Below are 27,418 nucleotides of genomic sequence, written 5' to 3' on the forward strand. Positions count from 1 at the left end.
GGTTTGAGGACCGTATTTTTCGCCCTCTAAGACGCATCTAGGTTTTAGAGGAGGATAATAAGAAAAATATATTTTCCATTACACCTCAGGTCAGACCAGTAATCAGACCCCCAATGTTAATCAGACCTCAACTCACAGCCCCAATCAGACCCCCAATGTTAATCAGACCTCAGATCAGACCCCCATGTCAGACATGAGCCCCCATCCATCAGCCCCCCATGTCTGTCATCAGCCCCCATGTCACATTTCTGCCCCTCCATGTCAAATCACCCCCCTATGTCAGATCAGCCCTCCATGTCACATTTCTCCCCCTCCATGTCACATTTTTCCGCCCTCCCCCAGGGTGCGCCCTAAGGCAGCCGCTTGGTCTGCCTTATGTTGGCACCGGCCTTGGGTCTACTCCCTCCCTCTCTCTCTCTCTGTCTGAAATTCACCTGACATGAATCATAAGAATCTCAGGTTTGCTAGAATGTGAATTTCAAACTTGTGACATTATTGCTTTTAAAAAAAGGCTTTTCTTGACCTTGATATAAAAAGGTTATATAGCACGCTGTCTGTATTGTCCTTTCATATATTTGCAGATAAGCCTGACAAAATGCAGGACTTTACTTATCGTCTGAAATAACAGCTCTTTGACGGAAATGGCTCAAACAGATGCCAAATGTGCATACATAGGCGTGCGCAGCCTATTGCATTAGGGTGTGCACCCTAAAGCACAAACACACACGCCGCGCGCGCGCGCGCGTGTGTGTGTATATATATATATTATATCCACAGATCCTCCATAACAGTGTGTCAATTTTTATTGTACTAACCTAATACTTAAAAGACACGCTTTCAAGAGTTTTCCTTTCTTCCTCGGTACGCTTGAGTATTAAGGGTGGGTTCACATCTGCGTTATGTCATTCCGTTATAGGTTCAGTTTCAAACGGAATATAACGGAATGGCCAGATGGAATGCAAAACGGAAACCTTTTTTCCTTTTTGCTCTGTCCTAATAGAAGTTTATGAGAAAGCAGAACCGATCCGTCTGGGTCCTGTCGACAGGATTTTCTTTTCCGTCTTGCATAACAGGAACCAGATGGATCCGTTTTGATTCCTATAGACTTCTATGAAGACGGAGAGCAAACAGAAAGCCTCCTGCAGAGTCTGCACTGTACGAGAGAGATAGCAGTGGCTGTGAAGGGGAAAGTTCCAGAGCCTTTCTGCTGCCTGACCAACCGTATCCTTCCACAGCGCCAGCCTGCAGGACATGAGAGAGGCCTGGGGTCCACATTACAGCACCACTACATTTACATGTATTTATTATCAAAAAGCATCATACATAACAAAAATAAAAAATTTAACTGAATTACATTTATAATAAAAAATTTACTTACAAAAGAAGCTATTTGGTCGTCTGCTCTGCCGTCCTCTGCTTGCTTCCACAGATTCTTTGCCCTCCTTTCTGTTTCTCCTCAGTGCGCAGGCATACTGTTATGGTGGATCTGTGGATGACACACTGTTATGGGGGACCTGTGGATGACACACTGTTATGGTGGATCTGTGGATGACACACTGTTATGGTGGATCTGTGGATAACACTGTTATGGGGGACCTGTGGATGACACACTGTTATGGTGGATCTGTGGATAACACTGTTATGGGGGACCTGTGGATGACACACTGTTATGGTGGATCTGTGGATAACACTGTTATGGGGGACCTGTGGATGACACACTGTTATGGGCATCTGTGGATGACACACTGTTATGGGCATCTGTGGATGACACACTGTTATGGGGGACCTGTGGATGACACACTGTTATGGGGGACCTCTGGATGACACACTGTTATGGGCATCTGTGGATGACACACTGTTATGGGGGATCTGTGGATGACACTGTTATGGGCATCTGTGGATGACACACTATTATGGGGGATCTGTGGATGACACTGTTATGGGCATCTGTGGATGACACTGTTATGGGAATCAGTGGATGACACTGTTATGGGGGCATCTGTGGATGACGCACTGTTATTAACAGTGCGTCATCCACAGATTCCCCCCATAACAGTATCATCCACAGATTCCCCCCATAACAGTGTCATCCACAGATTCCCCCCATAACAGTGTCATCCACATATCCCCCATAAAAGGTGACATATTTCACACAGATGCCCCATAACAGTATCATCCACAGATCCCCCCCCCCATAACAGTGTGTCATCCACAGATCCCCCATAACAGTGTCATATTCCACAGATGCCCCCATAACAGTGTCATCCACAGATCTCCCCTTAACAGTCTATTAATGTGTGGAATCTGACACAGATGCGGGAGGATCTGTGGATGACACTGTTATGGGGGGCCAGGGGGGGATCTGTGGATGACTGCAGTCTTGTGCTATATATGTGTGATCATCCACAGATCCCCCGCCCCCCATAACAGTGTCCCTGACAGTGACTGACCCCCAACAGGGGGTGGAGGCCGGCAACTATTGTAAGACCCCACCGCGTTCCTTATGTAAAGTAAACTAACTTACTGGGACAGGACTCCAGCTAGGATTCACAGTGCACAATCACCATTCACTGGGCTCCCTGGGCATGGGCACTGGGCGGGCAGGCAAGCTCTTCAAACATTCAAACTAGCCGGCCGGCCGGGGGCAGCGTAATGTGACGTCACTCACCCCGTCACGCCGCACGCGCCTGCTCCTCCCACTTTATTAATGAAGCAGGCGGAGCAGGCGCGTGACGTCGGAGTGAGTGACATTACGCGGCCGACCGCCGGGAGCCGGAGCACAGGAGCAGTGAGCAGTCCTATACAGTATTGAGTCATCAGTCGAGCAGTTTGAGCAGATGTATGTCATTGAAGCTGTGCGGGGCTGGCAGCCGGGGCTCAAGCGGCAGGCGGCAGTGCAGGAGGCGGAGCACAGGGGTGTGATTAGGGTGTGCCCAGGCACACCCGGCACACCCCGTGCGCATGCCTATGTGTGCATAACTGATGCACATAAAACCTTTTTTTTTTTTTTTACAAGATCTGTTTTCTTTCTTTATTTTTCTGTTCTTCTGATGGATCAGAAAAATGGAAAAATAATGGTGATGTGAACTCTCCCTTAGACTGCCACAGCTTCTAACAGTAGATCTGAGATCTGGCTGGTGGTAGTTGAAGGATGGAATAGTGCGTCCATCTCAGGGATGTCACTGAAGTGGACAAAAAAAATCGGCACAGGAACAAACAGCAGGGGGTGCTATATAGACAGTTTTTAATAACTCAGTGGATATACAATTTTTTAATTACATGCAGTTAAAAAAATATTGAGATCCAGGTGCTGGTTTAAAAAATGTAGACTATTTTTTGCAAGACAATCCCTTTAAGATTCTGTAACTTAAGTTCCTGTTTAACTGTATGTGTCTTACTCCGAGAATCAGTAATTCCATATATAAAAGAGAAGTTCTGGTTAGAGAGGAAACTGAAGGAGGAAGAAGAGGAGGGCATTGTAGAAACACAGTATATTACTACATAAAGACACAATGAGGTGACAGAGTGGGAAGACAGTGTAGACGGTATAGGGCTCCTAAGTATATATAAGAATAGACAGACGTGGAGGATGGCTGCAGGTAATGCTGCATGTTGTACAAAGACTAGGTAAAAAGGGTAAACTTAAACACAAAGAATAGACAGTAATTTATGGTAAGTAGAGAGTAAAGTTGGGGGCATGGTGCAGGAACAGAGAACATAAGACAATACAACACCTGGGGTAAAAAAAATCCATTACTTTGGCAAGAATAAAATAGGGCGAGCGTGCAGGAGTAATGGCTACCAGCAGGAGGAGGAGAGAGCAATAAAGTGAACTTAAGAGGAAACACTGTAAATCTAGAGTGACAGGAAGGAGGACATCTCACAAAAGGGAGGGGACAACGTGCAAGGGGTAGCGGTAAAGTAGTGAGTACATGAACTCTGTACTACAGCACCCTGCGAAACAAAAGGAGCAAGAAAATCTCCGAGAAATATAACCAGAAGACAAGCGATAAGGTAAGTCAACTTCCATTGTATTGAGAAGGTGAAAAGGTGGCTGTGAAGTGTCTACAGATACCAGAAATTCACATCAAACCTCCTATCAAAGCAGATCAGATAACTATCTCCATTTTTACTTAATACTTTAAGTAGAACTAGTAGAGATCTCCACCCATATGGTTTGAAATGTATTTGCCTAAATCAATGTTTTTTCACTTGAATGATCATCCAAGGTTACATTTGTATAGTTACTGTAGAGTGTAGACATCTACCCCACTTTGCCTTTGCATCAGTTTTGTTCTCCCACAAGGTCACTCCTGAATCCCTACTTTCATAGGGCTCGTTCACACAAACGTTTTTTGCGTTCCGTATACGGGTCGTATACGAACCATTAATTTTAATGGTTCCACAAAAAAACTGAATGTACTCCGTATGCATTCCGTTTCCGTTTTTTTCCGTTCCGTTCAAAGATAGGCTACTTTCACACTGACGTTTTGGCTTTCCGTTTGTGAGATCTGTTCAGGGCTCTCACAAGCGGTCCAAAATGGATCAGTTTTGCCCTAATGCATTCTGAATGAAAAAGGATCCGCTCAGAAAGCATCAGTTTGCATCAGTTCAGTCTCCATTCCGCTTTGGAGGCAGACACCAAAATCTCCTTGCAGCGTTTTGCTGTCCGTCTGACGAAACTGAGCCAAACAGATCCGTCCTGGCACACAATGTAAGTCAATAGGGACGGATCCGTTTTCTATGGCACAATAAAAAACTGATCCGTCCTCCATTGACTTTCAATGGTGTCAAGACGAATCCGTCTTGGCTATGTTAAACATAATACAAACTGATCCGTTCTGAACGGATGCAGACAGTTGTATTTTCTGAAAGGATCCGTCTGTGCAGATCCATGACGGATCCGCACCAAACGCAAGTGTGAAAGTAGCCTTAGAACAGGGGTGGCCAACCTTACAGACACACCTAGGTTTTAACAAAGAAAAATAATAGAAAAAAAGTATTTTTCATCTATCTGAGGTCTGATAAAAAGATTTTTTTCTTATTTTTGATAAGCAGAGAAAAAAAGAAAAAATATATTTTTCATCAGACCTCAGATCAGACTCCTAAATCAGATCCCCAATCCTCATCTGACCTAAAATAAGATCCCCAAACCTCATCAGACCTCCAAATCAGACCCCCAAAATAAGACCCCCAATGCTTGGATCAGACAACACAAATCAGACTCCCAGTGTCAGACCCTCAATGCTCAGATCCCCCCCCCCCATGCTCAGATCACCCACCCCCCCAAGACCCCCATGCGCAGATCTGACTCCTATTGCTCAGATCAGGACCCCCCCATGCTCAGATCAGAACCTCCCATGCTTAGATCAAACCCCCATGCTCAGTTCTATCATTTAAAAAAATCTCTTCCCTCTCCTGATCAGGCACAGGGCTCCTGCTCGGGCACCTGCTACTCTGCAGGTCTGACACGCTCTCCACTGTGACCTGATGAGCACAACGTCAGGTCATAGTGCATGTCTCCACGTACTACGTTCTCACACCGTGCGCATCAGAACGTAGTGGAGAGTGAGCTGGAGCTGCAAAGTAGCAACAGGTCCGGATCAGGAAAAGAGCTCTGAGCATGTGGTGGAGCTGGAGCCGGCCTGACTGCTTCCCGGCTCCACAGCTAGAGCCGCACTTGAAGAAGCAAAGAGCAACATGAAGCTCAAGAGCCACGGGTTGGCCACCTCTGGCATAGAACATGTCCTATTATTGCCCACAAATCATGTTCCGTGGCTCCATTCAAGTCAATGGGTCCGCAAAAAAACGGAACACATACGGAATGTACTCTGTATGTCTTCCTTATCCGTTCCGTTTTTGTGGAACCATCTATTGAAAATTTTATGCCTAGCCCAATTTTTTACTGTATACTGTATATGCCATATGGAAAAACGGAATGGAACCAGAAACACTACTGAAACAAAAAACGGATCCGTTAAAAACGGCCCACAAAACAGTCATTTTACAAAATACAAAAATATATGATCACCTATTAATCCAGTTTCCAGTGTTGAGATGTGGTGGCTACCCTTAGGCCTCTTGCACATCGTATTTTCATTCAGTTTTTTTTGCAGACCGCAAAATACATACGGTTGTGTGCAAGAGGCCTTAGGCTGAGTTCACACTTCAGTTATTTGGTCAGTTATTTCCATCAGTTAGGTCTCTTGCACACAAACGTTTCGTTTTTCCGTTTCCGTTCCTTTTTTTTATATTCCGTTTGGGGTCCGTATGCGCAACCATTCACTTCAATGGGTATGCGAAAACAACAGAAGGTACTCCGTATGCATTCTGTTTCCGTATTTCCGTTCCGTTAAAATATAGAACATGTCCTATTATTGCCCGCAAATCACGTTCTGTGGCTCTATTCAAGTCAATGGTTCCTCAAAAAAAATAGAATGCATACAGAATGCATCCGTATGTCTTCCGTATCCGTTCTGTTTTTGCGGATGCATCTATTGAAAATGTTATGCCCAGCCCAATTTTTTATGTACTTACTGTTTAGACATTATTGTATGCTTCCGTTTCCATTTGCAATCGATCCGCAAAAAACGGATCACAAACGGAAACTAAACAGCAAAACGGAACGGAAGCAGAAACACTACTGAAACCAAAAAACGGAAAAACTGATCCGTTTAAAATGGACCGCAAAATACAGAAAAAGCCATACGGTCGTGTGCAATAGGCCTAATTGTGAGCCTAAACCAGGTGCAGGTCAAAAACAGAACAGGTGTAAATCTTTCAATTACACCTTTTCTCTGTGTAGCCTTCACTCCTGGTATTGGTGCAAAATAACTGATGGAAATAACTGACCAAATAACTGAAGTGTGAACTCAGCCAGAGACATAAGAGAGAAGAGCTGGCTGGGTGTAGAGGAGAAAATGGAAAAATGGAGACTGCATCTAACGGTTGAAGTGATGAGGTTGTTTAATCATTAATAGTGATTCTATAAACCCAAATACATGCGACGTTTCTGCTGACACTCAGCCTTCTTCAAGCAGGGTGTAGAGATTCAGCTGTGTCATCTAGTGTTATAGGTGGCTCCTCTTACCAATGCCTTGCAAGCACAATTCTTGCAAATTTTTATATTAATGTTTTATGATTTTTTTTTTTCAAAACTGCTTCTATGGAACAAACAAAATCATTTTTAAATGTGGTTTTCAATGCTGCTGAACTAATGGGGGAAATGCATAAAATAACGCACCAAAAATAGGAATATTCTGAGGTTTATAAAGACTACAGGAAACTAATAAAGTTGTGTATTTTCAAAATGCTCTATGTTGATGAGATTTTAGTAAATCCCATTCACACCAATGGAACATCTGGATGCTGCAGTTTTCAAACTGAACTAAACTCCATGGAACATACACACTGTCCTATTACAGCTCCATACATATTTTTAGGTTATTTGTCGCCGTAGTGCAGCACATATAGAAATCTATGTGCCCATACTCTACCTTCGTATGTATCTAGTTTTATATGGAACCGCTCAGACTGCATGTACTGTCATATTTCATGTTCTTGGCCCTACGAATGAGGCCAAAGGGTGAACCGATTAAAGTACCAAGCCAATTATTTATTTATATATTACTAGCTGATGACCCAGCGTTGCTCAGGTATTTATTTATTGCAATTTTATATTAAATAACAGTGACTTTCACAATGGCCGCCCTTTTAATGGTGACCGCCCCTTTAACAGTGACTTTCACAGTGGCCGCCCCTTTAACGATGACCACCCCTATAACAGTGACTTTCATAGTGGCCGCCCCTTTAACGGTGAATGCCCCTTTAACAGTGACTTTCACAGTGCCACGCCTTTAATGGTGACTTCCCCTTTAACAGTGACTTTCACAATGGCTGCCATTTCAACAGTGACTTTCACAGTGGCCGCCCCTTTAACGGTGACCACCCCTTTAACAGTGACTTTGGTGACCGTCCCTTTAACAGTGACTTTCACAATGGCCGCCCCTTTAACGGTGACCGCCCCTTTAACAGTGACTTTCACAGTGGCTCCCCTTTAACGGTGACCCCCTGTTTAACAGTGACTTTCATAGTGGCCGCCTCTTTAACGGTGCCCGCCCCTTTAGCAGTGACTTTGGTGACCACCCCTTTAACAGTGACTTTGGTGACCGCCCCTTTAACAGTGACTTTGGTGACCGCCCCTTTAACAGTGACTTTCACAGTGGCAGCCCCTTTAACGGTGACTGCCCCTTTAACAGTGACTTTTAACGGTGGCTGCCCCTTTAACGGTGACTGCCCCTTTAACAGTGACTTTAACGGTGACTGCCCGTTTAACAGTGACTTTCACAGTGGCCGCCCCTTTAACGGTGAATGCCCCTTTAACAGTGACTTTCACGGTGGCTGCCCTTTTAACAGTGACTTTCACAGTGGCCGCCCTTTTAACGGTGAATGCCCCTTTAACAGTGACTTTCACAGTGACCGCCCCTTTAACAGTGACCTCCACAGTGCCCGCCCCTTTAACAGTGAACTCCACAGTGCCTGTCCGTTTAATAGCGGCCCATGCCCCCCATGTAGCAGTATAGTTGTGCCGTCATATGACTGAATATTTTAGGACCTGCGAACTGCTAAAACCTGTGATCAGTTGTTATGGCAACCTGGAGTAGGACCTGCGAGCTTCTATTGGCTGATAAGGGACATGTGACCGTGTGTATGGCAGTTAGGATTTAAGTGAAAGGCTGGCAAGCTTGTATTGGCTAATGCAGGTCATTTTTTGGGAATATCTCGGGAACGGTATGTCCTAGAGAGCTGAGACCCCCGCAACATTTCTTTCCAGGTAGCAAGGAATGTGTATACCAAGTTTTGTGGAAATGGATAATTGCATTTTTGAGTTTTCGCGGAACATAAACACATAGATACATGCATACATATATACGTCCTTTTTTATATACCGTATATAGATTTAGGTATTTTAAAAGCTGCATTTAAAATGACCATTTTATTAGATTTTACAGTAATGGAATATATAAATTCCCACCTCCCCTTCACATAATGTGTATATATAAGGCGCCACACAGTGCCGGATCCGTGGGACCTCAATGGACACCACTGGCTTCCAACGTCACATCAGTAATTGGATGCAGTGCTATTTCTCCCATCAAACCTGTCAAAATTTGCAAAGGATGTAACCTTTAGTATTTCTTCTTAGTGGATCCACTGCATTGCAAGTCGGATTAGCGCCCTCCTTCTGTTCATTGTACACTGCAGGTACAGTACTGGAGGCTTCAGTCTACCGCACGGATTACCAAGAGACCACTTGTTTTACCCTAATATGCCGAGGCTAATTTTGGCACAGTTGTCTGCAATGTACGGTATATCATGCTCATGTCAGCAAATACAGAATTTCCTGTGAAAGGTGTGGCCATGTGCATGCTTATCACTAGAGATGAGCAAATTTCATATTTTGACATTTGTTCACGCTTTGTTTGGTGGTAAAAGCAGAATTGCGTTATGGATTCCGTTACCACGGACCATAATGCAATTCTATGACGGAATGCATAACGGGATGTCTTTAGAGGCATTCCGTTATTCATTCCATCATAATAGAAGTCTATGGGCTGCCAAACGGATCCGTCCCAATTCTGTTATGCTGAGGAGTCCTCTCCTGCATAACGTAAACCGGACGGATCCGTTTTGCAGCCCACAGACTTCTATTATGACGGAATGAATAACGGAATGCCTCTAAAGACATCCCGTTATGCATTCCGTCATAGAATTGCATTATGGTCCGTGGTAACGGAATCCATAACGCAATTCTGCTTTTACCACCAAACAAAGCGTGAACAGATTTCTAAACATGAAATTCGCTCATCTCTACTTATAACAATATAGTGAAAATTAAAAGAAGTTACCATGTGAGGCTAATGGGCCACTTGTGAAGAATTGTCTGAGGATTGCCAGAAATATAGAGAATACTAAATAGATCATGTTTGAAAAAAACAAACAAAAAACTTTCATTTCTTGTGATCAAAGACACTTCCTGTTCCTGCTCACCGAGGTGCAAGAATTCGGGTCACACCGTCAGCTTTCTGCATGCAGTACTGAAAGCCAAGACCAGGAGTGCATTGAAAACAGAAGAGAAGTTGTATCGGTGCCGTATACGTCCTTTTCTTTTATCAGCCACTTCTGATTTTGGCTTCCAAAACTGCATGTGGAAACCTGACGGCGTGGCCGTACCCTCATGACATTACACTGGTCATAGAGTGCCAAGGTGACTCCTAATACTCTGCATGTATCATTTACATTACCCGGGGGCCCTTCTCCTTATAACACACAGCAGCTGCTGCAGAACCTCTCATTTCTGCACAAGCTGGGCTGCATAATAGCAATGACTCCCATATGACTGCACAGTGACCCTTTTCACATTTTAAGGCCTCATGCACACGGCCGTTGTTGGAGTCCGCATCCGAGCCACCGTTTTTTGGCGGCTCGGATGCGGACCCATTCACTTGGGCCGCAAAAGATGAGGACAGCACTCCGTGTGCTGTCCGCATCCGTGGCTCCGTTCCGCTGCCCCGCTAAATAAATATAACATGTCCTATTCTTGTCCGCACTTTGCGGACAAGAATAGGCATTTATATTGACGGCAGCCCATTCCGTTCCGCAAATTGCGGAAGGCACATGGGCGGCTTCCGTTTTTTGCGGATCCGCGGTTTGCGGACCGCAAAAAAACGGCACGGTCGTGTGCATGAGACCTAACTCTCATATTTCCCATACCATGGACAGCGGACCGTTCTCTATTTTTGTCTTATGTCCTAAAATAATTTGGGGTGTTTAGGTTGGGGGTAGGGCTATGGATGAGTTTAACAGGACCCTGCATAGTTCTCTGGATAACGGATAAATGTGCACTGTATTAGGACATAGCTGATCTTGGTCTGATAACAGCTGGGGTGCTAACTGTGATCCCCCTAAGTACCATTTAAAGAAGTTCTCTAGGACTAGAAAAAGATGGCCGCTTTCTTCCATAAACAACTCCACATCTGTCCACAGGTTGGGTGTGGTATTACAGCTCAACCCTAATCACTTCAATGGAGCCGAGCTGCAATACCAGACACAACTATGGCCAGGGGAGGTGCTGTTTTTGAAAAAAAGCAGCCATGTTTTTCTAATCCTGGAGAACCCAAAGTTGCTTATCATTGTGTGACGGTATCGTCCGTGTCACTGTCTAGTATTCCTTTCTCGCCTTGAAATAGCACAGCCAAATAATCCACAGAGCAATAAATCGCTATTATCGCTAGTATCGCTGGTATCGCCAAATAAGTCTATACATGAGCCAAAGCTAAATGCTAGAAATACTTTACTGGGAGGCAACACAGGCATTCAAACATACAATTTCTTATATCCCCTGCTCCCATGCAAGGGAGACACCCACACAAATATACATTAACCAATAACACAAAGGTTACAACCCACATAACATCCTCCCCTCTGCCTGTGGTATAATTATGACACAATGTCCTCTGTCCTGGAGACAACCGAGGTGTAATTCCATTATCTCTCAGGACAAAGGGAAATCGCCAATACACACGGGGAGACAATAAGACAGACATCACTTACTCAAAATATACAATGTCCCACCCTTTACAATACACATACACATTTAACACATCCCAAAATGGCACGAATTAGACCAGGAATTCAAAAGTTAGTACAAGTCTCTTTGGCCTGGCTGTACTCATGGCTTTTCTGTCCAAAACCGGTTCTACACAGTCTTTTGTCCTGGAGACAATTGAGAAGTGATCCACTTATCTCCCAAGGATAGAGGCAAGACTCCATTAGCCACATGGTAGCTAAAGACAGCAAAATACATGAACCCACATAACTATGCAGCTATTGCACAAAACTGGTGCATTCAACATGGGACCGTAATCACATGGTAAGAGGCTGGCAAGTAGTCCTCTCCAAGCACTCGTGGCAACCTCAAAAGAGGGGAGTTTGTCACATATCTTCCCTTTGGGGTTAAGACTAAACAGGTATCTGACCTCCTGTCGGTCAGTACCTGGATTAGTCGAAGAGCCCACCCACAAAGAAACATTAGCAGAGTTGCCCACCCACAGTAAATAGTTAACAGGGTGGCTCACCCACAAGGGACAGTACTGGTCTGTAGGTCCCAGGTTGTGGTGAAACAGTTCAGCATCCTCAGTCTCCCTGGTGCAGCTAGGCAAACCGCTGGGGCTACTCGGGGAACAGCGGCCAGCGGCGTTCTGCACTGGTGCCAGCACTTCTGCTGGGGCGAGGGGGGTGCAAGCCAGTCCTGTAACAAGCGGGTCGGTGGAGCAGAGGCTAGCGGCGCTCTGCCCTGATGCCAGCTCTTCTGCTGGGGTGAGGGGGGTGCAAGCCAGTCCTGTAACAAAGGGGTCGGTGGAGCAGAGGCTAGCGGTGCTCTGCCCTGATGCCAGCTCTTCTGCTGGGGTGAGGGGGGTGCAAGCCAGTCCTGTAACAAGGGGGTCGGTGGAGCAGAGGCTAGCGTCGCTCTGCCCTGATGCCAGCTCTTCTGCTGGGGTGAGGGGGGTGCAAGCCAGCCCTGTAACAAGGGGGTCGGTGGAGCAGTGGCTAGCGGCGCTCTGCCCGGATGCCAGCTCTTCCGCTGGGAAGGCATCAGTGGGTATCGCAGGCTCATCCCCTGCCCCCAGAACTCGGTTGGAGGGATCAGTGGGTATCGCAGACTCATCCCCTGCCCCCAGAACTCAGTTAGGAAGTAGCTGGGAAGGGGAGGGCTCGCTTACCTCCTCCTCCTGGTATCCCTGCGAAGATGGCTGGGGATCTGGACCGACCGTCCAGCATCCCTGTAGGACTGGCACAGAGCCCACGGTCTCATCTGCGCCCGTGTTGAAGGGTTTGTGTTCCCCTTTTCCCGGTATCTCCGGCTGCTGTTGGAAGGTGAGGCCAGTTCCCTCTCCTCCCCAGGACTCTGGTTGCTGTAGGGCAGAGGGACCCAGCATCTCCTCCCCCTGGAACTCAGGTTGCCGCTGGGGAGAGAGACCAGTTGTCTCCTCTCCCTGTGATATGCACTGCCGCTGGAGATCTGGGCAGGCGGCCCAGCATCCCTGTAGGGCCAGTAGAGAGACCTCGGTCCCATCTCCACCTGCCATCTGTGGGTCCTCCCAGGACAAGTCTATGAGGTTGCTCACCTCTGAGGTCGGTTGGGCAAAAGAGGGTATAATTTCCAGGCAATCCTCTGGGCTGAGGGATGGTGGTTGAGCTAGGTTGAACAGTTGACGGTAGCTCTGCTCCAGCTCCCACTCCATGGTGACTAGATGAATCAGGTCTGGCCCAAGGTCGTCCGCTCGGGGAAGGTCCAGCTCGGTTTCCCTGATGTCGTGGATGTCCCAGAACCGACATTCTGTGGGGCATCCAAAGTCATCGCCCTCATCAAAGGCTTCCCACAGTAAGCCTGGACCATTATAATCCTCTCCCTCCGGCAGATAGTGGTTAGTCATCCATGGGTTGCGCTGGGTGGCATACCACTTTAGTGCCCGGTACGCTTTGTCCAGCCACAACTCCCTCCAAATCAGGGTCCACAGTTCCGTCCGCCAAGGGTTGTTTTCCTAGGAAGGGTGACCGCAGGGCCACGAGTACCTGGAACCTCTGTTCCTCACCGGGAAGGCTCTCTCTCCGCTGCCGCTGTACCTCCTCTAAGGCGTCATACCACAGCCCCTTTCGAGTGGCATCTCTGTAGTCCAGTATGCCCTCCTCTGATACAGGCCCATCCTGTTGGGCCAAGTACTGCTGCAACCTCCAGCGAAACTCCTCTTCCATGTTGCTGTGGATAGGAACGCTGCGCGGTAGCTAGCTCTGTCCCTTGAGCTCCTTCAAAGCCAGGGTCGCTGCACGAGTGCCAGCGTTGCCCTCCATGCACCATACACTAGTGCCTTCCTTGAATCCTCTGTGCAGGGGAAAAGATTCAACATGGGACCGTAATCACATGGTAACGTGGCAACCTCAAAAGAGGGGAGTTTGTCACACATTGCTATACAGAGAAGACTGTCATCTTTATACTCCTGCCAAACTACGTTCAACCCTATGCATTCCATACTAAGTGTAAGTGCCGTGTCCAAACCACTAGGTCATACTTATATAGAAGTGGCTACCTGAAATAAAATTGCTTTAATGCTTCTCGACCCCCCCCCCCCCCCCAGAAATGGACTTATTCTTGTCCATTGACTCGTATTGCGGCTCAGCACTGAGCCCTTAAAGGGAATCCATCACCATTTTATGGTGTCCTAAATAAGGGCAATATTAACTAGTGACAGATCCCCTTAGCAAAATGCTTGGTCACTTTCTTTAATTGACCTGGCCGTTTTCTAAAATATTGCTTTAAACAGCTCGAGCGCATGCAGAATGAGTCCTCATATTCATGAGCTCCTGGCTCTCCCCGCTCACCTGCTGCTGATGCATATGGGGGAAAAAACTGTGAGTCAGAGGCAGGTGGGCGGGGAGAGCCATGAGCTCATGAATATGGGGACTCCTTGGCATGCGCTGGAGATGTTAGAACCTAGCAGCCAGGGGCGTAACTACCATAGTGGCAGACCATGCGACTGTTATAGGGCCCAGGGCAAGAGGGGGCCCATTTGGGATCATCCCCTCTTCTACTGGGAATGAAAACTTGGTCAGGAGCAGCTTTTAGCAAATCAGGCAGTGGAAAAAATGGCCCAAGGGTCATTGAAAGGGGTTTAGGTGGAAACCCTTCTGTCCTGTGTGGGGGCCTGGTTTGATCCTTGCTATGAGGCCCTTACTTCTCTATGTGCGCCACTGCTAGCAGCATAAAACTGCTGGCAGATTTCTGCGCACGCCTTGTCATAAATTAGGCGCGCCCTCCTGCGGTCTATATGCCTAACCAGAAATCTATGACCGCTCAGAGCTGCCGTAGATTTCTAGCTTCATTTACGTCAGAAAACTGGAGTAAATGATGAAAAATGTGTTGCTGTGGCTGGCATCTGCGACTTTTTAACGCCACTTTTCAGGCATAAAGGTAATGATAAATCTCCCCCAATAAGCCTTCCATAGAGTTCAATGAGGTCTCTCCTGTACCTCAGTATGGCTCATAATGGCAAGAAAATGCAGAGCTCCATTAGATGCTGCATGCATGGAGGTATTCTCTCCTAGCAGCACTGTTTCTAGTGGAGAATTTATATATATAGTATATACTGCACCCACAGAGGCTGTACGGCTCTGTACTAAGGAGCTGACCTAGATGACAGCGGGAACATGCGTTTTTTATGCGATCCATTTTTTGCGGTTCCATGTTTTACGGACTGCAAAATATATACAGTCTTGTGCATGAGCCCTAACTAAGGAGCTTACAGGCTCAGTGTACTGCCCTAGATGCTCCGTGCATATGGTGGTTGGGGAGGCAGAGCCATGGATTTCCTTCATCAAAGGAATCATCGATCACTAGTCATTTTAGGACAGACAAAATGGAAATAGTGTACAGTGCAGTTTAATGAAAGATCAGTTTCTATCATCATGTACGGTGGCTTGCAGAGATACATGCACAGCCAACTGCAGAACCAACCCCATTCAGATATATAAAATGGTCTTTTATTAGTAGCAGAATTTCTGGGGTGAATCTGCCACTCTAATCAGTCCAAAATTTGTTCCCAACTCCAATGGGTCCGTGATCCACAAGATGCAGCCTAAGATAGGAAATGTCCTAGGTTTGTGGCACTGTGGCATGGACCAGGAAGCACACGGAACCCTTCCATGTTCTTCCGGGTCCGTGTCTTGTGCCGCAAAAGATAGGACATATCCTATCTTTGGCCACATCTTGTGGATCGTGGACCTATGGGAAGTCCATGAGTCCACACTGCGATGCCGGGTGCACATAGCCAGTGCCCGTGTTTTGCAGATCTGCGGTTTGCAGTCTATGAAATGGACACGACCATCACGTGGTCGTGTGAATTCGGGCTTAATATATTTTTACAAACTTATTAGATATCTCTTCAGTCGTCTTTTTTCTAAAGTGAATAACCCTAATGTTGATAATCTTTCAGGGTACTGTAGTCCCCCCATTCCAGTTATTACTTTAGTTGCCCTCCGAACCCTCTCCAACTCTGCTATGTCTGTCTTGCTCACAGGAGCCCAAAACTGTACGCAGTACTCCATGTGTGGTCTGAAGACTGAGACTGGATATGCACATTGCAATGATGATGAGCCTGAAACAGTTAAAAGCATTTTCACTGCTAATGGCTGCACAGTTATCAGCAAAATGGGCATTTACACTGAAACAGCTTTTAGCTGCAGCTCACACAAACCGCGTTTCAGCTGCATCATGGGCGCACCTCTCCTACGGTGTGTTCACAATGCATGAAACCGGCCTGTAAATGCAGCCTTTATAGGTTGGAGACTTTATAGCAATAGACTGATATTTCATCAGTTGCTAGTTACATTATTTCACATTCCCTACATCACTGATGTTCAATAAAAACGTCATAAGAAAACTTGTGAAACTTGGTCTCACTTCTGTACCTGTGTTAAAGTTCAATAGGTCAAAACTTATGTTCCCTAATAGGAAAATTGCCCATTAGGCATCATGCACACGACTGTGGTGTGTTTTGCGTATCCGCAAAACACGGATGGCGTCCGTGCGCGTTCCGCAATTTGCGGAACGGCACGGACAGCCTTCAATATAAATGCCTATTCTTGTCTGCAAAGCGGACAAGAATAGGACATATTATATTATTTTAGCGGAGCCACGGAATGGAGCAACGGATGCTGACAGCACACGGAGGGCTGTACACATCTTTTGCGGCCCCATTGAAGTGAATGGGTCCGCATCCGAGCCGCCAAAACGGCGGCTCGGATGCGGACCCAAACAACGGCCGTGTGCATGAGGCCTTAGTAGAATAAAGAGAAAATGTCTTGTCTTTTCTCCTGAGGACTATGCTCCCGGGTACTGGGATTATTCCTTTACAACTTTGGGTCTTTAGGGTTTTCAAGCTACATGTTTTGGTGATTGTTGCCAAAAAGTGGAATATCAGTGGCATTTTTCCTACAGTATTTTACATTTCTTCTATAAAATTAATCTTTTTTAAAACGATGAGTAACTTTGTAAATTCATCACATTACTAGTTGCAGGTTACAATATGTATTAGAGCGGCATTCATAATGATATAGGTGGCACACATATTATGGAATCCTAGGCATTCTGTCCACTACTGTTTCATCCCTCCGTACGGCAATGTATTCTCCACTGGAAGTAATGCTTCAAGAACATGCCACAACTATTGTTCCTTTGAATCAATGAAAAAATCCTCTTGCACATATGCGGCCACCTATCCATCCATAGATTCTCTGCCTTAATGTGTTGACTTATCTGTCCCACCAGGTAGATCAGGTGGCCCCCCAGCTCTCTATAAGGGTTCACCTCCTTGAGGTGGCATCAGCATCTATCAGTCATTTAATACATATCCGGTGGATAATCCATAAATGTCCATGGTGGGAGTACTTCTTTAATTTGAGAGGATATCCTGACCTAAGGCACATCCTCATAGGATTTAAGTGAACATAAGAGGCTGTGTAGAGAATAATAATACCTTAAAACCAATTATTTATACGTATTTTTTTACTTGCAGGGCAGGTGGACTGAAAATGGCTGGAATTCAGACGGCCAGTGGAGAATATATAGATTCCTCCTGGGAGCTGAAAGTCTATGTGGAGGACCTAGGAGAAGAAGCAGAGCCCATAACACTCCGAGTGACTGGGGACCAACACATTGGGGGAGTCATGCTACAACTTGTGGAGAAAATTGGTAAATTAACATCTGACAATTCTCTATACCACTGTCATTTAAACATCTTGCAGGTCCACGTTTGTGGTATCTGCTGAGTGTTCCTCTACTGTAATCTTCTTATTCCAGGCTTCTCTGTGGTTCTTACTTCCTCCCATCCCTGTCAAGGCCTAACACTGTAGAAACAAAAATAACTACATGAGGGGAAAGAGGAAGATGGGTTTTGCAAGTAGACACTGAAGGATTGGTAGCTAAAACTCCATGACTGGACAGAATGACTCAATAGAGAGAATGAGAAGCTATTCTAAAAAAAAGGATTCATCGGACTTGTGACCAGCTCTCAGGGAGATCAAATACACCTCTGTAGGAACTCCTACCTTACAAAACCATGTATTCAGAATTCTAAGCTTTTAGGGGTAACACCTTTCCCTGTGGTATCATCTGTGTGTTCTGGCCTTGTGGGTCTTACTGTCAGTCCTGCCCTTGTCTATAATTATTAAAGATGATCTATCACTCTTCTGACTTGTCTACTTTAGTATAGACTTGTACCCCCCATAAAATAACAGTTCTCGAGCATCTTTTCTTACAACTCTGTGTTGTGTTGTTCCTCTGTTATTCACCCGGAAAATGTAAGAATACATTGACAACTAGGTATTACCTTTCCTGCAATGAGTGCTCGCAGTGTCAGACTGTGTAAATGCACATCCCATTAGCACGAGAATGGGAAGGCACAATCATCAGTTTATTCAAAGAAGGATTAAAAAAGGACAGATATAATGCACAGAAATATTCCTCACAATTGTTGATTTATGAAGAGCGGGAGTATATACTAATACAGGAGAACTGACTCGTCCTCTTAAATTACTAATATTATAAGTTTTTTTTTTTCTTGTTCCTTTCTTGAATGTAGATATTGCCAAAGACTGGTCTGATCATGGCTTATGGTGGAAGCAGAAGCGTCAGTGGTTGGTTAGAACTAACTGGGCTTTGGACAAATATGGTATCCTGGCAGATGCCCTTCTTTATTTTATGCCCCAGCACAAGCCAGTCATCTTATCTTTGCCCAACCAGCGTTCACTTAGGATCCGTGTTTCCTTCTCCAGCACCACATTTAATGCATGTGCTGAAGTCTGTAAGATACTCGGTAAGTGTCTGTCATATTCAGTGTGTCACACGTTGCATAAAGGGGTTTGCATCTCATACATTGATGGTATATCACTGGGATATTGCCGTCAATGTCACATAGGTGCAGGCCCCACCTTACTTCTATCTCCTCGCTCTAGCGATCGGCGAGCCTCTTGGCACTCAGATCCCCCTAATGAACAAAACCTTTTTTTTAATTAAAAGTTTCATGAAAACTCAACGAGCCTTTAATTTCCCTCTACCAGGTATCAGACATCCAGAAGAACTTTCTTTTTTGAAAGCACCCGAAGAACGAGAAAAGAAGAAAAAAAAAGCCAAGGATCCAGTGACACAAGAGATCTTTGACATTACCTCCTTCCAGCCCACAGCTGGTAATGAACCTCATATATGGGCTAATCTGTAGACTTGTGATTTCCAACCTTACTGTAGAGGAACCCCTGAAAAATGTTAGTGCTCCAGGGGGTCACATTCTTAAGTCGGCAAATGATTAAACAGCATGGGGACAAGCAATGGCCTAATGATTGCTCCTCCCTATACTATAGAGGAGATTGCTGCATGTAATAGCTGCGGTCTCCTCCGCTAGTGAGCAGGTAATTGCCAGGAAGGAATGTTTTCCTCTCGACAATCGCCTGCAGAATGACATTACTTGTCACATTGTTGTGTCCCAAGGAGTTTTAGGTTGTGCCAATAATTTCTTGAAATATATTCCATTCACCAATCTGATACAACTGAAAATGCACTGATACAACAGCTCAATCATTTTATAGTATTCCATAGGACACGCCAGCTGTTGTGAAACTACAACTCCTAGCATGCAGACCTGCTGAGCTGTTGCTCCTGTTTTCTCTTTCTTTTCATTGTTCCTGTAGTCCTCCTAATTTTACATCTTAATTTTCATGCTTGCAGCTAGAGAAGGACAGGTACAGTTTGGGGGAATTCCACCCCACTTTATTGGTAGTCCCGAGGGACAGGAGTGTTACAGAGCGTTATCTGTTTGCCAAACTGGATTGACTCCTGAAGATATACAAAAAAGATACAAGGCTACATCAGTGACTGATAAAACAGCAGTGCATGCCAGGTACGTACTGCAACTATATATTTAAGTATCAAAACAAGCTAATCAGTGCAAAACTATACTGGACCTACTGCACCTTCTCTAGAAGCCTCATAATCATGTAGAAAGGAGACTATATGTGGTAAAAAGGATGTGATCCACAGAAGAGGTCTAAGGCCACTTTCACACCATCAGGTTCCAGGGTTTCAATCCATGATTGTGAGCCACAAGCGGGTCCAGGTCAAAAACACAGAATGTCTACAAATGTTTCTTTTATACCTTATCTCTTTGGAGTATCCATTCCTGATTTGGCTCACAATTACTGATGGAAATCACTGACAAAACACTGAACAAATCACTGACGTGTGAAAGAGGCTTAATTAAGAGGTCTCATCATTCCCTTTCTTAAATTTCCTTAGTGGAGCGCCAGTTTGCTTGGCTGTTTCTGTAAGCCCGTCCACCTAGGGCTAGCACTTAATTCCATTTTGCCGAGGAAACGGCGAGTTGGGACAAAACCTTTCAAGAATCTTTTCAGCTTTATAGAAACTATGGTTCATTCCTGATAATTGTCCCGGTCAGTTGGTTTTTGTAAAGGGGCCTTATAAATGCTCTGTGAGCTAAACAGCTTGAACTTCTGAGTGATACATTGTAGTAAACTAGCAATTAGATCTGTGCAACAACTGTGATGTACTTAGATCACAGAGCATTGCCTAGACCAGGGATGCCTAGCCTGCCGCCTTCCGGCAACTCCCACACTGCCCTGCTGTAGACCGATAGCTGTAGGCTCTCTGGGCATGTAGTTTTGCAATAGCTGGAGGGCCTCAGGTTGGGCATCGCTGGCCTAGACTGATGACTGATCTCTCCTTTCCACAGTTAGAAGAAGGGCCAGTTTATATTTTAAAAAAAAGCCCAGAGAACCCCTTTAGAAACCTGTTAGTCATGGTCTTGTTATCCTTCTACACTAACCTATATATACTATAGATGTATTCACATTATTGTCTTCTAGGTGGCTTGATTCCTCCAAGTCTCTCATGCAGCAAGGAGTCCAGGAAGGGGACAGACTATGGCTTCAATTTAAATATTACACTTTCCATGACTTAGATCCAAAGGTGAGAGACACTATACCATATCCTGAAAGAATGTTTTCTAGAAGAATAGAGATCTACGTAGAAAGGGAACAATACAGTGACTAATTCAGTAACATGCCTCCCTCAGATGGATGCTGTACGGATTAACTTGCTGTTTGAGCAAGCGCGCTGGGCAGTTCTTTTAGAGGAAACAGAGTGCACAGAAGAAGAGATGATGACATTTGCTGCTCTACAGGTATCAGATATTTCATCAGTTTTTCAATATATGTGATCAGATGACACAGAAAAACAAGATCCACATCAATTATTTAGGGCACACTAGACTAGAAATATTATCTCCTTGAGACAATTGGAGTTTGCTCAACTGATGTCAAGCTGGCAAAACGGAGGGCTCCTAGCATATTTCTAAAGCGCTTTATGTGGTGATAGAGGGATCCAGATATAACAATTATTGTTAGGTGTAGGCAACCCCTCCCTTTACCTTCCTGTAGTGGGTCTTCACCTCTTCCATGTCTGCCTAGGCCGGAGATTGTAGCAATAAAAATCAGTAAGATGGAAAAACTTCACAGAAACCAGAGCCCTATCATAAAATGTGAAGATGTCACACACCAGCGTTATACAGACCAGAACCGTTAAAGGGGTCAAGAAAAGGCTAATGTCCTTTCCACTGAGGTCACACATGAAACCCCTATCTTGCCATACACATCAAAGGAATAGGTGGACAAATCCATATTTGAGCCACGTGCTACTAAAAGAAGACCGGTGCGGGGCCCAAAGATTCAGAGGCGACACAGACAGCGGTTCTTTTACAACACTTGCGTTTACTAAACAGCTATAGCGAACGAGTAACTGAGTATACATAAACAGAATAGTAACAGAGCATAAACACACAGTAAGGATAATACTGCCTAACACTAACCCAGTACATAATTTCCCCCAATGTCCATAAAGCAGCCTGGCTAAATGTTCCTGAGCAAGCTTTAACGTTGGGGTGCACTCTAAGTATTGCGCAATACTATTTGTAATCCACAGAAGGTTAAGTCTGTATCCTGCAGCTTTCATATATATCCAAAAGTGTCACTAGAACAATGCGATGTGATGGGACGCGGCAAAGTCACACTTACAGTTCCTTGGATACTTAAGCGGACTCTTGGCGTTCTTTCCCTGGTCCACTGTTCCACTCCCAAACTGGACCGCACAGTGGTGTGATTACCGGAGTTAACGCTGCAAATATGCCCTTGAGGCTGATGCCAGACTCCACTGTAAGCCGTAAATCCTTTTCCAGGCTCCACAGAGGTTCTCTCCTGACGTCCTCAGCATTCACCAGGCAGCCTCCGTCTGGTCAATTCCTGCTCTAATCTGGAACTCCTCCCCTACCCAGGGAGACTGTGATGCAGCAAGTGATATCCTAATGTCAACCTGAAACCTGCATTTACAGTACGCTATCACCCTCCTGAGGGTCCTAGCCTACCCCTAAATTAGCATAATTTGAATGGTAAAACATATATAAACTTCTCTATATTGAACAACTGTATTGAAAACTATGTATGTACAGTACAGACCAAAAGTTTGGACACGCCTTCTCATTCAAAGAGTTTTCTTTGTTTTCATGACTATGAAAATTGTAGATTCACACTGAAGGCATCAAAACTATGAATTAACACATGTGGAATTATATACATAACAAACAAGTGTGAAACAACTGAAAATATGTCATATTCTAGGTTCTTCAAAGTAGCCACCTTTTGCTTTGATTACTGCTTTGCACACTCTTGGCATTCTCTTGATGAGCTTCAAGAGGTAGTCCCCTGAAATGGTTTTCACTTCACAGGTGTGCCCTGTCAGGTTTAATAAGTGGGATTTCTTGCCTTATAAATGGGGTTGGGACCATCAGTGGCGTTGAGGAGAAGTCAGGTGGATACACAGCTGATAGTCCTACTGAATAGACTGTTAGAATTTGTATTATGTCAAGAAAAAAGCAGCTAAGTAAAGAAAAACGAGTGGCCATCATTACTTTAAGAAATGAAGGTCAGTCAGTCAGCCGAAAAATTGGGAAAACTTTGAAAGTAAGGGCTATTTGACCATGAAGGCGAGTGATGGGGTGCTGCGCCAGATGACCTGGCCTCCACAGTCACCGGACCTGAACCCAATCGAGATGGTTTGGGGTGAGCTGGACCGCAGAGTGAAGGCAAAAGGGTCAACAAGTGCTAAGCATCTCTGGGAACTCCTTCAAGACTGTTGGAAGACCATTTCAGGGGACTACCTCTTGAAGCTCATCAAGAGAATGCCAAGAGTGTGCAAAGCAGTAATCAAAGCAAAAGATGGCTACTTTGAAGAACTTAGAATATGACATATTTTCAGTTGTTTCACACTTGTTTGTTATGTATATAATTACACATGTGTTAATTCATAGTTGTGATGCCTTCATAGTCATGAAAATAAAGAAAACTCTTTGAATGAGAAGGTGTGTCCAAACTTTTGGTCTGTACTGTACTTTTTTGCCATCTACTGGTAGAACAGAGACATTGCAGGCATAATACACTTTATATTAAATAACATTGGTGAGCCATGCTTACACCCTTACACTTCCTCCTGACAACTCAGGCCAAGTATGTGCGTCTATGGTATCAAAGTCAAATTGATCCCAGCTCTGTAACAGGGAGCAATTATATAACTCCAGCCATCCTGCCATTACCTCCGCCATGTTTGGTACGCACGTGGGGGACATTCGGACAGAGTGGATGGAGGTAATATGAAATTGCTTAGGTGAATACCCGAAAAGATATTTCAATGCAAAGATTTTGAGGCAGACTTGGTTTCCAGCAAGTAGTTGTAAAACCTGTCATAAAAAGTCATTACCATACTCCCTGACCTCTGACATCACAGGTGGGGGGGTGATGGGGGATGATACTGACCCTTTTTAACACATGCAGGGAGAAAAGCAAACTGTCTATATACAAAGATAAAGATAAGTATCAGTCACCGAACAGTTATCATGCAAACAAATGAGCAAACTCCCATTGACCAGCACCCAACATGGCACTCGACCAACGCCCATATGACACAAAGAGAGGTGAGGTAGCATAGCATCTTACCCTGATAATGTCTTCAATGGAGGTACATAGTTACATAGTTAATACGGTTGAAAAAAGACATAAGTCCATCAAGTTCAACCAAGGGATAGGTGGGGACGTGAATTCCAGAAGGAAATGAGACTGGGAACCGAAGCCGAGTTCGGTTCCAAGTTTTAAAGTGGTTTTCCACTTTAAAAATGAACTACTGAAGTTATTCAACGAAGTCAAGTGCAACTTCGTGAATAACTAACTTAGGCTCATCAGAGCCCATACATTCTAATACTGTACGGATACGAATCTCCGTACAGTGTTATTCTGAAGTTTTGAATGAAGCGACTTTGGGTGAAGCATATTTTTTGTATGACCCATTTATATATTTGTATAGGTTAATCATGTCCTCCCTTAGACGTCTCTTCTCAAGACTAAATGAATTTAGTTATTTTAATCTTTCTTCATAACTAAGACCCTGCATGCCCCTTATCAGTTGCACTCTCTGTTACAAAGCTAAGTGTTTTCTAATCTCCTGCCCCCTCCTAGCCCCACCTCCTAGGTCAGTACGCATGTACAGTTACTTCATACTGTAGGAAAGCAACCAATTACATTAAAAGGAATTAAAGAGGACGGACTAATTAAAACCCTTGCTTGACAGTCCACCCCTGGTTCTTCCACTTTAATTTATTTCAACCAGTCACAAAATAAAAAAAAACGAATCAATATATGTATTTATGCAACGGCTATTAGACCGTGGTATGTTTTAGTTGCAAAGCAAATTCCATAAAGGTGTCTACAGATTAAGTGACCTATTCTACATAAATCTATCAACGCTATTAGGCCTCATGCACACGACCGTTGTGTGCATCCGTGGCCGTTGTGCCGTTTTCCGTTTTTTTTCGCGGACCCATTGACTTTCAATGGGTCCGTGGAAAAAACTGAGAATGCACCGTTTGGCAGCCGCATCCGTGAGCCGTGTTTCCTGGCCGTGAAAAAAATATGACCTGTCCTATTTTTTTCACGGCCAACGGTTCACGGACCCATTCAAGTCAATGGGTCCGTGAAAGAACACGGATGCACACAAGATTGGCATCCGTGTCCGTGATCCGTGGCCGTAGGTTAGTTTTTATACAGACGGATCCGAAGATCCGTCTGCATAAAGCTTTTTCAAAGCTGAGTTTTCACTTCGTGAAAACTCAGAACCGACAGTATATTCTAACACAGAAGCGTTCCCATGGTGATGGGGACGCTTCTAGTTAGAATACACTACAAACTGTGTACAAGACTGCCCCCTGCTGCCTGGCAGCACCCGATCTCTTACAGGGGGCCGTGATCAGCACAATTAACCCCTTCAGGTGCGGCACCTGAAGGGGTTAATTGTGCTGATCACGGCCCCCTGTAAGAGATCAGGGCTGCCAGGCAGCAGGGGGCAGACCCTCCCCCCCTCCCCAGTTTGAATATCATTGGTGGCCAGTGCGGCCCCCCCCCCTCCCTCTATTGTAATTATTTATTGGTGGCCAGTGCGGCCCCCCCCCCCTCCCTCTATTGTAATAATTCGTTGGTGGCACAGTGTGCGCCCCCCATCGGCCCCCCCTCCCTCTATAGCATTAACAACATTGGTGGCCAGTGTGCGGCCTCCCATCTCCCCCCCCCCCCCATCATTGGTGGCAGCGGAGTTCCGATCGGAGTCCCAGTTTAATCGCTGGGGCTCCGATCGGTAACCATGGCAACCGGGACGCTACTACAGTCCTGGTTGCCATGGTTACTTAGCAATAGTACAATAGTAGAAGATTCATACTTACCTGCTGCTGGCTGCTGCTGCGATGTTCGTGTCCGGCCGGGAGCTCCACCTACTGGTAAGTGACAGGGTCTGTGCGGCGCATTGCTAAATGAACTGTCACTTACTAGTAGGAGGAGCTCCCGGCCGGACACGAACATCGCAGCAGCAGCAGCCAGCAGCAGGTAAGTATAAATCTTTTACTATTGTACTATTGCTAGTAACCCGCTGCCACCAATGATCGGGGGGGAAGGGGGGGGGGGGGGAGATGGGAGGCCGCACACTGGCCACCAATGTTGTTAATGCTATAGAGGGAGGGGGGGCCAATGGGGGGCGCACACTGTGCCACCAACGATTTATTACAATAGAGGGAGGAAGGGGGGGGGGGCGCACACTGTGCCACCAACGAATTATTACAATAGAGGGAGGAGGGGGGGGGGCACACTGTGCCACCAACCAATTATTACAATAGAGGGAGGAAGGGAGGGGGGGGGCCGCACTGGCCACCAATGATATTCAAACTGGGGAGGGGGGGGGGGGGGTCTGCCCCCTGCTGCCTGGCAGCCCTGATCTCTTACAGGGGGATATGATAGTACAATTAACCCCTTCAGGTGCGGCACCTGAGGGGTTAATTGTGCTGATCACGGCCCCCTGTAAGAGATCGGGTGCTGCCAGGCAGCAGGGGGCAGTCATGTACACAGTTTGTAGTATATTCTAACTAGAAGCGTCCCCATCACCATGGGAACGCCTCTGTGTTAGAATATACTGTCGGAAATGAGGTTTCACGATCTAACTCATATCCGACAGTATATTCTAACATAGAGGCGTTCCCATGGTGATGGGGACGCTTCAAGTTAAAATATACCATCGGATTGGAGAAAACTCCGATCTGATGGTATAAAAGGGACTCCAGACTTTACATTGAAAGTCAATGGGGACGGATCCGTTTGAAATTGCACCATATTGTGTCAACGTCAAACGGATCCGTCCCCATTGACTTGCATTGTAATTCAGGACGGATCCGTTTGGCTCCGCACGGCCAGGCGGACACCAAAACGACTTTTTTTTCATGTCCGTGGATCCTCCAAAAATCAAGGAAGACCCACGGACGAAAAAACGGTCACGGATCACGGGAAAACGGAACCCCGTTTTGCGGACCGCAAAAAAATACGGTCGTGTGCATGAGGCCTTAGTTAAAGTATACTGCTCCTAATAGTTTAACAAGAAACCACCTTCGCACCACTGGGCTTATAAAAAAAAAAAAAAAAAAAAATGTATGTTAGACTAAAAGAGTTTCTTTAGTTAATATTTTCTTTGCTTCTGAGCTTTTTAAATGCTCAGTATCTGGTGCTGTTTCTTAATCTTGACTTTAGAATCCTCCTCTGGTTGATGTTGTCTTTCTAATAAAAGCATTGGCGTCAGCCCATCCTAATTAAAGGGTTCTCCCTACACTTCCAAGTATCAAATGCAATTCTGTTTCTTTGTGCTGTGTACACCAGACCAGGA

General features: G+C 45.4%; 1 protein-coding gene across 2 annotated transcripts in view; it reads left to right on the forward strand.

The window, feature by feature from the left end:
* The first annotated feature begins 3,506 nt into the window (after positions 1-3,506).
* The window catches only part of FERMT3 (FERM domain containing kindlin 3), a 41,621-nt gene continuing 17,709 nt past the window's right edge, over positions 3,507-27,418 (forward strand). The window contains exons 1-7 of one of the 2 annotated variants that reach the window (XM_040409749.1): positions 3,507-4,014; positions 17,631-17,806; positions 18,696-18,929; positions 19,174-19,299; positions 19,835-20,006; positions 20,989-21,091; positions 21,198-21,305. In XM_040409749.1, the coding sequence (XP_040265683.1) occupies positions 17,647-17,806; positions 18,696-18,929; positions 19,174-19,299; positions 19,835-20,006; positions 20,989-21,091; positions 21,198-21,305 (903 nt within the window). In that variant the 5' untranslated portion in view covers positions 3,507-4,014; positions 17,631-17,646. The remainder of the gene's footprint in view (positions 4,015-17,630; positions 17,807-18,695; positions 18,930-19,173; positions 19,300-19,834; positions 20,007-20,988; positions 21,092-21,197; positions 21,306-27,418) is intronic. The other variant, XM_040409750.1, reaches the window with a different exon arrangement.

The sequence above is a fragment of the Bufo bufo genome, chromosome 10, assembly GCF_905171765.1.
Source record: "Bufo bufo chromosome 10, aBufBuf1.1, whole genome shotgun sequence".
In the NCBI taxonomy this organism is placed as follows: Eukaryota; Metazoa; Chordata; class Amphibia; order Anura; family Bufonidae; genus Bufo; species Bufo bufo.